General features: G+C 40.3%; 1 protein-coding gene across 2 annotated transcripts in view; it reads right to left on the bottom strand.

Moving 5' to 3' along the window:
• LOC148421193 (E3 ubiquitin-protein ligase SMURF2-like) overlaps nt 1-12137 on the bottom strand; it is a 45657-nt gene that overhangs the window by 8766 nt on the left and 24754 nt on the right. Inside the window, exons 8-12 of one of the 2 annotated variants that reach the window (XM_088419667.1) lie at nt 10703-10914; nt 9246-9330; nt 8328-8486; nt 8018-8071; nt 336-549 (exon numbers count right to left, since the gene is read on the bottom strand). In XM_088419667.1, the coding sequence (XP_088275793.1) occupies nt 336-549; nt 8018-8071; nt 8328-8486; nt 9246-9330; nt 10703-10914 (724 nt within the window). Of the gene's footprint in view, nt 1-335; nt 550-8017; nt 8075-8327; nt 8487-9245; nt 9331-10702; nt 10915-12137 lie in introns of both variants that reach the window. The other variant, XM_088419666.1, reaches the window with a different exon arrangement.

Below are 12137 nucleotides of genomic sequence, written 5' to 3' on the forward strand. Positions count from 1 at the left end.
CAAGAACTGGTACTTGGCTGCCCCGGGCCATTTTCTGGGGCACAGTGTAAACACTGCAAAAGTAATTGCTTGTAAAATGCAAAGATCTAGAAAGAATTCTATTGTTTACAGGGGTGTTTGTATCTTGCAAGGCATGTAAAACATTTTATATACATGTTGAATTTAATACTTTGTGTGTATGCATGTTTGTTACACAAATGTTCATTCATAGGTGCATGATAGTGCGCAATGAGTTTAACATATCAATTTGTTGAAGTATGTTTCTTCGACTGTATTATTGTTTCAGTGGACCTCTAAAAAGGACCTGTTCATTTCAGATATTCAAGTGAGGTTACCTCAAAAATCTCTTCACGGCACACCTCGATGCGGCAGTGCCCTGCCTGGGGTTGTTGCTGAGAGAGCTCCTGACGTAGAATCTTGAGCTTCTGCACCAGATCTCGCTTGTACCTGGGCACCGTCAAGCACTCGGCTTCCTCTGGCAACTGTGCCGGGGACAGTGTTTGCTGTGGGCCACTGGAACCTCCCTGGCCCTTCATCTGAGCTGGATGGCTAGAGGGAGTCAAGTTAAAGGAAAATAGACAGAGGGGGCATGTTTAGCAATCATGTATTAGGTCATGGCAGACTTTGAGTATCAGAGGCATTATTTCCACCAGTGTCTTTCTCCTGCATTTGTTATTGGGTACCAGCAACAGCAAAAGAAGGTCTGCAATGCGGACAATAAAATTGGAAATGAAAATTCTTATTATTAATGGGTTTTGCCTTTGCACTGTGTCGTTTAATTACACATCTATAGCACCAGACGATGCAGTGCAACTCTCGTTGTCAAAGTGTGCAGGAATTCCCTGCTTTTTCTTTCAATTGTAGTCAACAACAGTTTTTTTAAAAAAAAAATCAAATTCATAAGGTGATTTAGAAAAAAAAAAAACAGCAATGTTTTATGCCATTTTCTTCAGGTTAAAATGTTTAAGATATAAGTGTTAATGTTCCAGATAAACTTACATCCATCAGTCCATTATCTGTATTATCTGTATTTATTGTTTTTTTGTTTTGTTTTTTTGAAGAGCCACAGTGGAAGACTGGTTAGCATGCCTGCCTCACAGTTCAGAGGTCCTTGGTTTAATTCCAGCTTGCCCTAGCCTTCCTGTGTGGAGTTTGCCTGTTCTCCTTAAGTTCACGTGGGTCTCTAGGCACTCTCTTTACCACATTCCATAAACCTGCATGGTAGGTATATCGGACACTCCAAAATGCCCTGTGTGATTGTGAGAGTAAATGGATGTTTGTCTCTGTGTGCCCTGTGATTGGCTGGGAACCAGTCCAGGGTGTCCCTTGACTGCTGCCTGAAGATGACTGGGATAGGCACCAGCAAGCCAGCGACCCTGGTGAGGATAAGAGGCTAAAGAAAATGGATGGACTTTAAGATATTTTTTTTTCAGATACAGAATAAGGTGTAATCTGTATAAACCATGTAAAAAGTTAATATTTCCTGAAAGTTTATGTAAATGTTATTTTTTTTTCTTTTGTTAATGTCAAAAAGGATACAATAATAAGCATACCTATTCAACTTTCATAGATAATGATCTAATTTATAGTCACCGCACCGAGGACTTCGCAAAAAAACAATTCAGAGGCACTGTTTTAATGTAATATAGTATAGCTCCGTTTCAATAAGCCTCCTGTGCATTGTCAAGCAGTATCATTGAGCATATCATTGATTTAAGGCTTTATCATAACCAGCGGTTATCTTGTTTGCACTTGCACTCACACTGTACACCACAGGTGTCAAACTCAAGGCCCGGGGGCCAGATCCAGCCCGCCACATCATTTCATGCGGCCCAGTACAACTCTGAGTCCTGCCACGTGCAGAAGTTTGCAGATGACACTGCTATCGTGGGATGTATCAGGAAGGGGCAGGAGGGGGAGTACAGGAAACTGATCCAGGACTTTGTCTCATGGAGCGACGCTAACCATCTGCACCTGAACACCACCAAGACCAGGGAGATGGTGGTGGACTTCAGGAGGCCTAAACCCCATCCGGAACCAGTAACCATCAAAGGAGAATGTGTAGAGTTTGTCCAGACCTACAAATACCTGGGTGTGCAGCTGGACAATAAACTGGATTGGACTACCAACACAGAAGCTCTGTGCAGGAAAGGACAGAGCCGACTGTACTTCCTCAGAAGGCTGGCGTCCTTCAACATCTGCAAAAAGCTCCTGCAGATGTTCTACCAGACTGTTGTGGCGAGCGCCCTCCTCTACGCAGTAGTGTGCTGGGGAGGCAGCACCAAGAAGAAGGACGCCTCGCGTCTGGATAAACTGGTGAGGAAGGCGGGCTCGGTTGTGGGCACAGAGCTGGACAGTCTGACAACTGTGGCTGAGCGACGAGCGCTAAACAAGCTGCTATCAATCATGGACAACCCAACACATCCACTACACAGCATCATCTACAGACAGAGGAGCTGCTTCAGTGACAGATTGCTGTCACTGTCCTGCTCCACGGACAGGCTGAGGAGATCATTCCTCCCCCATGCCATGAGGCTCTTCAACTCCACCCGGGGCAGTAAAAGCTCACATTAAACTCTAAACCTCATACTCTGCACTGCACTATTCACTTTATACAAGCACCTTAATTATACTTGCACTAGACTCCAACGATTCACACTATTCTGTTTACACTGTTAACAAGCACCTTAAGTATACTTCTGTACTGGATTTATGTGTATCTTTGTGTATTTTATTTCTCATATTTTATATCTCGACTTGAGGATACTGCTGGAAATGTGAATTTCCCTACGGGGATGAATAAAGTATCTATCTATCTATCTATCTATCTATCTATCTATCTATCTATCTATCTATCTATCTATCTATCTATCTATCTATCTATCTATCTATCTATCTATCTATCTATCTATCTATCTATCTATCTATCTATCTATCTATCTATCTATCTATCTATCTATCTATCTATCTATCTATCTATCTATCTATCTATCTATCTATCTATCTATCTATCTATCTATCTATCTATCTATCTATCTATCTATCTATCTATCTATCTATCTATCTATCTATCTATCTATCTATCTATCTATCTATCTATCTATCTATCTATCTATCTATCTATCTATCTATCTATCTATCTATCTATCTATCTATCTATCTATCTATCTATCTATCTATCTATCTATCTATCTATCTATCTATCTATCTATCTATCTATCTATCTATCTATCTATCTATCTATCTATCTATCTATCTATCTATCTATCTATCTATCTATCTATCTATCTATCTATCTATCTATCTATCTATCTATCTATCTATCTATCTATCTATCTATCTATCTATCTATCTATCTATCTATCTATCTATCTATCTATCTATCTATCTATCTATCTATCTATCTATCTATCTATCTATCTATCTATCTATCTATCTATCTATCTATCTATCTATCTATCTATCTATCTATCTATCTATCTATCTATCTATCTATCTATCTATCTATCATTCCAATACAAGTTTCCCGTCAAAATATCACATTTGTAAGTCACTTTGAAATTGTTTGGGGGAAAAAGCAAGCGCTTTTTGCCCTCACCCTCTTTCTGATTTCAAAACTTGTTGAAAGTGTGACAAATACACCCAAAATATATTTTATCACAGTCACCCCAGCCTCTGACTGTAACTGCAACGTGGCCTTCGAAAAGAACGAGTTTGACACCCCTGCTGTACACCATCAGCACAATAAGGTAAGGTAAGCAATCATGCTAAACCAGACCTAAATAATACTCCAGCTGTGTACCTCTTTTTCACTGTCTATCCTTTTCCTGTCTGTTGCACAAAATAATGGATGACCAAGGTGTCCCTGCCCACCAGCAACCACAAGTGGAACTTCCGTGAATCAACCACAAGCGTGACGTAATGTTGAGAAGGGCAAAACATTTGTGTGAACATCAATTTTGTCTTTGTCACAGACACTTCTTTCAATGTTACCAATGAGGTTGTGAATTTACCACTCTGCCTGGATGTCATCTTTGTATGGTCAGTGCAGAAGCCGAGACGCCCTCTAGCCATCTCTCTGGTATTGGTGGTGGGATGCCTGGGTGGCCCTCATAAAAACATAATCCATCTAACCCTTCAACAGGACAACAGCCCACATTCTCCAGTGAGGAGAAGTTGAGTCAGCAAAGAGCTTCTTCACAAGAAGCTTCTGTCATTTACCGGGAGATGGGGGTGGGAGGCTGATCAAACAAAAGGCTTCTTACCATGAGGTCTGCATTGACACTTCCAGGAAAGGGAAACCTTCTAAGGTAGCCGTATATAAGCAACCACTTATTCCAACACCTCTTGCACACTTGAGCACTCTGGTTCAGTGGCTTAAGAAAGGCCTAGTGGACGTTCCAAACTAAACGGGTGCAGTGTTTCATGGGTCTTTCCCTGTATAATCAAGTCCACTGTTATTTATTTTTCTGGCACACTGGGGCTTCTAGCATGTCAAAGACAGAATAAGACTACAGTGGCGTAGTTCTGAAACCCTTTAAAAAAAAAAGACAACAAAATGGCCTTTAAACAAAATGGAATGTGCTGCTTTGACTAGAAGGCTCACGAACCATATAATAGAGGCGAAAGTCAACTCACTTCTCTTTGGATAGCACATTATAATTAAAAATACATTTTGAGATACTTAACGGTCTCTGGTTTTACAAAAGAGAGAGAGAGAGAGAGAGAGAGAGAGAGAGAGAGAGAGAGAGAGAGAGAGAGAGAGAGAGAGAAAAGAAAGACAGAAAACACCAGTGTAGCAAATTTGAAAATCCATCAGGCTCTTTACTGTGACAGCATGGTTGAAATATGCTGACTGGGAGACAATATAAATTCAGCAAACATTCACTTGAAGAGCCTGAATTTGCAGAGTTAGGATTAAATCAGATTGTCGTTCGATACCTGTGCATAAAATGAGTTGTGTCAAATAGGTTCCAGGATAGTATAGTGTATTTTAAATGAAAATTAAAGAATTTTTCCTGGTATGTAATTCCTTGGGGACTAAAACTCTTTCCCAGTCTGTCTTAGCCATGCATACATGCACTTGTGGAAGGATTCTTCTGAGATCATCAACAGCTCTATCTTCAGAGCAATCATGATGAAATTGTGTCTTCAAAATGGAGGTCCCTAAATGGTCCTCCATTCAGTGTATGTTGAGCAGGAGCACCGTCGTGGTAAAGCAACCACAAGTTATCTTGTCACATTAACCCTTTCTTCTCGCTCACTGGATTGACACAAACACTATAGGATCTCTTTGTTGAAGAGCTGGTTGATCATCGGTTTGGAATATCTATTTTGAGATACCAGCCCCGGAACTTTTGTGAGACACTTAGTGACGACTTTGACCATGGCATGTGGTTGTGTAGTAAGAAGTATTGAGAGGTTGCAGTGCTCGCCACCACCCCACCCAGCAAAGACAGCCAAAGGGGCCTTTAAAAATTAATCTGTTGAGAGTATCAGCAGTTGATATTGCTTTATAAGGCAGAACTGGTCCAAATCATCATGGGAGCTGACTGCAAAAAGTTGCACATGCAATCATTTATTGTACCATTTCTGCCATGTCACATTTTCAGGCCTTAAGAATTAATAACAAAAGAACATGCTAGCTATGCTATGGTGACTTTACCATCTATATATTAAGATGTTTATGGCAAGCACCATACCATTGTGAAGCGCAGTGGCTCTAAAACGGGTGTATGGTGATGGCACATAGGGGCTATATGACATTTTAAAATAGTTTCCGCATATAGCAAATTTGACTTAATGCTTCTTGTTAAAGATATTCAATAACACTTTTTCAGAAAGATACATAACTTATGATTAGTAACAAATACAGTTCCCATTTACCTACCATTTACCTAAAATCAGCAAATATTCATAAATTAAACAAGAATGTACATATTTTGTCAGAGAAATACTTGCATTTACTAAATCTGAATCGAGTAGCAACTAAAAATACTGCAGCAAACAATGACGCAACAACTCAGCTGAACACTATGTGCTGGTCCATGGGAGGATGCAAACTATGTGAGACAGTGTGGGAGACCACAATAATGTGGCTATGTCTGACTGTCTGACAAGTGTCTAACAACGACAGCCCTCAACAACTTAAGACAGACGCCATACCCACTGTCAGAAATATGTTTGAAACGGGTCCATGTCAAGACCAGAAACACTGAAGTGTCAACAGCAGACACACTTTGCATCACTTCTATCCTATGTTCTATTCTTGTACACGGAAACAAATGCTCCTGCACACGGAGGATGAGAACATTTACAAATGTAAAGAAGCTATAACAGTAAAAACCTAAGGCTCAAAAAAAAAAATCACAGGAAAATTGCCCTACATGAAAATCAGTCCATAAAACAGCCTAATTTCTGGCAGCAACATAAAATTATACAGATGTCTGCATATTTGTTGCTTGATGAAGTTGACACACACAAGCCTACATATTTCATTCAAGCATTATTTGAGGCAAAATTGTTATATAAATCTTTTCTTCCTGAAACCTCTTTCCATGGCTACTTGTGGTAGAAAAAAAAAGTATGTTTTTTTTCCACCACCACCAAGTGCATCAGTACAAAGCAGCATGCACTAATTGTTTCTGTCATATGCCTTCATCAAACATCTTCCAAGGTAACTGGGTCAAAGTGCTGCAACATTTTAGCTGGGTCACGAAGTGTACGTGTGAAAGATGTATCCCGGTGTTGGGTGAAATGTCCCCAAATTTGCACGATAAAGACAGATGTCCTGACAGTGAGCCAATGGCTAGGCTTAAAACTTTAACCGTTTTTGGAGCAGCACGTAGGGTGGGGAGCAGCAGTGAGATTGAGGACAAGAGCTGATGGGGTGGGAGGGGGTGATGATAATAATAGATGAAACTATAAAAACCCTCTCAAAGCCCTTTGCAGATTATAAGAGTCTGGCATCCACAAAACTGCCAATGCTCAGATAAAATGTACATGTAGGAACAATTATAGTTTGTTTCTAAGGCATGTGCCTCACTTTACTCATCTGCCTGCTACTTCTGTTAAACAAGCCTGAACTCCCAACAAGTAAACCAACCATTTTTCAGGGCTAAATGGCAGGTAAAAATTCTAAAGGCATTAGACATCTTAAGACATTTCACAGTGCTCACTGATGACAACAAATCAATGCACCGCAGGAAAAGCAAGCAAATCACAAGTCACCAGGTTATGCATCTTTGACACTGGGAACATTCATTTTTAATCTTAATGGTAAAAACCATTCAATTGGTTAAAGTGTGTTCCAGGTGAGTTTATTTCATACTTTCTTTGACAGCTGGTGCTGAGAATTCTGATGGAGAGACCATTTTTTAACCATTTTATTTTGACTGATCAGTACAAACTGTGAGTGGCTCCATTAGAAAGTAGCTCAGTTAATTTGTTCTTTCTGCACTTTGTCTGACCTCTGTTTGAGCTAACCCAAATAGAATCAAGAGAAGCAGCTAATGATGCAGCCTGAAGAACAGAACTGAGCCCTGACTTAGATCCAGAGACGGTTTACGCACACACACACACACACACACACACACACACACACACACACACACACACACACACACACACACACACACACACGCACATTTGACCAAATGCTGAAGTCCCAAACACATCCTTCATGCTACTCTCTGTGATTACTGCAAGAGATTCAAAATAATAAAAACAAATAATTTGCTAGTCTATGTTGCTCTTATTCAAATGACAACTTCCTGCACATTTGGGCAGTTCTTTGCAAAATGGACACCCTTCATGATAGAAATAAGAAACAAGTCAAAGTATCTAAGAATACATATGTGTATGTGGAGGTGTGTCTAGATATAAACATCTGTCACCAGCAGATGTTCATGACAATAATCTTCAGGTACCTCCGTGACGTATATGTAGTGCATGTGTGTGCTGTCTGGATGCAATTATGTAGGCTGTGCATAGTTCAGTGTGTGCGCGTATGTGTTACCTGTGGTTAGTGTTTTGGCTGTCTGTGACCACACGGGATCCATTTGGACTGGGGCTGCTGGAAGAAAACAGGAGTGAAGAACGTAGAGGGAAAAAGAGAAAGGGAATTTAGTCAGTAAAAGAGAAAGTGAATGACAGAACAGAGGAATAAACCACATAAGCAAGTGGGGAAAACGATAAAATAAGGAACAGTGAGATGGGACGACATCAAGTATAATACTAAGATCTGTACGTGTATGAAAGGAGTAAAGAGGGAAGGCATTGCATTTTCCTGCCTCAGGCCTAAGTAGGGCTAACGACTGCTCACTTACTTGAGAACCCGATGCAGGTTAGCAGACAGTCTCGGGTCTGTGAACTGGGTTGTTCGATTGTTGTGGTCCACAAAGTAGACGCGGCCGGTAGCAGTGTTTCTAATTTCCCAGCCTGGCGGAAGGGGGCCAAGCTCCTCGCAGTTCACGTTACTCAAGTCTCTGGATAACCATAAGAAACCATTAGCAGCAGTGAAACAAATGAAATGTTTATTGGTGTTGTGTTTGAGCCACTAAATGCGGGGTGGTTCAAGCAAGTTACGTAAAAAAAAAAAAAAAAACATCAGCGCCATCTGAGTTGGCATTAACACTTACATTGGGCGTAACAGTATTCATTATACAGGACCTTTTCAACTTTTACTCAATTAAGATCACATCACTATGACTTTCAACAGACTTATTATTTCACGGGCAAACAACTTGCTCAAATTTCTTAATTCTCCTCTCCTGTACACCGACCGTTATGAAGACACCATTGGGCCATATGTGGGGTGAAACCAAGTAGGACTCATTCTAATGTGTACGTGTGTACAGTATGTACACACTAGGATGAGTCCTACTTGGTACATGCTATGTTCGTGTAATAAGGCACACGAAATTAGTCAGACACAGAGCAGCTGCTTCGCTGCACCCTTCGGCATACTAGGTCATTTTAGCAGTGGTATCTATGAGTTTGGTCTTTTAACATGAGCGTCATCTATGAGCTACAGCTGCAGAGAGAAACGCTAAGAAATGTAGTAAGCAATCCAAAAGAGCAAGTTGGAAGGCTTGTGGAATTGTGAGTCCAGATTTTCTTGCAGGTGGTGTGTTTAGTTATCCAACTATATAGTCTCCCAACCGAAGAATTTTCACTGTAACTTTATACAATCAATAACAAGGAATGAGATAAGAACAAAGAATAAATATAAACATGATGGACACCTGGGAACGCGAGGGTCATGCCAGGTGCTGACTCCAGTCTGTGTGTGCAGGAAGTAGACCTGGCCCTGTTGAGTCGTTCTTTGCTCTAAAAGAGAAAAATGAATGGACATTATATCGCATTGAGAGAGGGGATGAATCAAATACTGCCATCGTCTGGCCCTGTTCGAAGAAAGTATGAGTCAGTTGGCGTACCCTGGAGAGGGAGAGGTCTGTTTATAGTTAATGATATGGGTAATCTGTCGGAATCACGGTTGACCCAAGTCTTTTTATTCAGATGTGTCAAATAATTCGTTTTGAGGCCTACTTCAACATGATAGGGACATTTAACAACTTGCTTGGTGTTACTTGTGCATTTTGTTGCCCTTTTTTGTAACAGAGGTATGGCATTTCTGTTTGGATGATCATAAACCACTAATAATCACCATATGCGGTGAAATGCGTAGTAGTAGGGTGATATTCATGCTGAAACCACTAGGATGAAACATCACCATAAACAAACAAGTGAGTTTAGGATGCAAAGGGGAAACCTAACGGAGTGGAGGCTCTATGTGCAACTTTCTAATGGCTTGTAAAACCTCTGTTGTATCATTTTTCAGCCTCTGTAGTTCAGAGGGTTCAGTTTGAAAGGAAACCACACCGACGAGCTCCTGAGCATCAGTGACTCACTTTGTCCAAGTTAAGCCAGCGTCACACACAGCAGGACATTTCAAAGGGGGGCATACATCCAACGGTGCTACCCTGCATCTGAGGAATAATTTATTTTAACAGACTTTAAGAGCATTTTATGGTATTTGGCTTTTTAGGATCCCTCTCAAACAAACTATTCAGATGCTAACGGAGAGTGCTGTGTCATTTCCCCCTGGATTAATAATTACGAACCATCACGACTGCCTATTTCAAACTGTGAAACACTGTGGAATGAATACATTGCGGTGAGGCTGCAGAAACACTTAACTGAAAAGAGAGGATTAGGAATACACAGTAGTGTGCATGCCACAATCGCTTCGATCTTTTTATAATAAGCAATTAAAAAATGACAGCTGAAACAAGGTGCTATATATATATATATATATATATATATATATATATATATATATATATATAATAAAATAATGTTTATAATAATGTTAATGTATGTTAATAATAATAATAGTTTTTTTCTTGAATGGGGTAGACAATTCCAGACTATTTAAAAAATACTCGAGACACAGTCAAGCCAAAATTGTGTGTGTGTGTGTGTGTGTGTGTGTGTGTGTGTGTGTGTGTACTTGGTTTTTGTAACATGGTGGGGACCAAATCCAGGTTTAACAGTCTTTGTGGAGACCATTTTGATGGACCCCACAAGTTCAGACCTCGTCTAGGGGGCCAGGCCTTGCTTTTAGAGTATAGGTTTGAATTGGATTTTGGTGGAGTTAGTAGGGTTAGGCTGTGTGTATGTGCCTCGGCTGTTTTCTCACCATAACCCTCGGGAAGGTCGGGAGGAGTGTGCAGGTGTGTTCGACTCATGTAGTTGCGGTGTCGCTGGGATCGCACTCGTCTCTCTTGGAGTCGATGTTCTCCTGGTGGGCCACTGGCCTCTGCCCCGTTAATGGGTGTCATCACTGGTGTGTTCTCATCCACCACACAACTCAAAGGACGCCCGGATGGGCTGGAGTACTCTGAAGCTGGCCTAGAAGGAACCAACTACATTAGTGCTGGGTATTGTGTCTTAAAAGTGTATTACAATATATTGCGATACAGCAAAGGTGTATTGCAATATAGTGGATAATGTTTGTTTAAAAAAAAAAAAAAAAGGGAAAAAATTTGGTATTCTTTTTCAGAAGCCACACATCATTGACATCTACGAGCATACATTAAACATTTAAAAAAAAGAAGCATGTCCATATTTTTTTTTTTCAAGTTTACACATACAGGAGCTTACAACAGATGACTTGAACATAGTGTGGAAGCCCGAGATGACTACAACAGCAGAAACGAAGAAAAAGCTATCTTGTATCAAAGTTTTCTTTTTCTGATGTTTGTTCTCCTTCTCTGTTGCCACTTTGGAACATCACCTCACTCAAAAGGTAATGTATTGTAACATTTGATGTGGTGTTTTTGAAGCGCTTCGAATGATTTACATATAAAACATGATTCATAATATGACAAAAATCATTATACAAAAGCCACTCCGGAGCGGATTGATAAAAAAAAAAAAATATATATATATATACAGTGGGCCCCCGGGTTACGAACTTAATCCGTTCAGCGGCTACGCTCGTGTCTCGAATTGCTCGTATAGCGGGCAATCCAAACCCATGTTAATTCGTGAATGCGTGCATCGCGCGCAGAAGTCTTAGGTAAAAACGACACACTGTATACATATATTAAAATTGAGTGACATAATCTACTGCACACTTGCATTTTATAATAAATACATTGGATAAATTGCTTTTACCTTTGAAACGACGAGACTTGAGCTGGGTGTAAGCAAAGGGGGCAGAGTCCAACGCTCAAGGTTAACACGGCGATAAATATGCTATTGGTCTTACAGTGTTACAGTAACTCTTTCAGTCAGGGTGCAAATCACGCAGATACTAAAACATCATCCTCTTATTTCTTTCTTTACCGCTGCTAGTAATTTTAGAAGCTATGTCTAACAGATAAAGTTTGCAAAGTCTTCACAACATTCCGTTTTTCACTAATTTTCTCTGCTTCCTTCCATCCTGTCCCTTCAAGCTAGATAAAGGCGTTCGGCCAATAGCATATCAGCATTTCTGTGATTGACGTGTGACGCCGGCCAATAGCATCTCCGTGAGTGAGACCGGGTGACCTTAATCGACCAATAGCATATTCGCATCTCCGTGACTGACTGATAATTATTCACACTTTTTTTTTTTAAACGGTTGGAAT

This window comes from Hippichthys cyanospilos, chromosome 7 (assembly GCF_059441005.1).
Source record: "Hippichthys cyanospilos isolate Australia breed blue-spotted pipefish chromosome 7, RoL_Hcya_1.0, whole genome shotgun sequence".
In the NCBI taxonomy this organism is placed as follows: domain Eukaryota; kingdom Metazoa; phylum Chordata; class Actinopteri; order Syngnathiformes; family Syngnathidae; genus Hippichthys; species Hippichthys cyanospilos.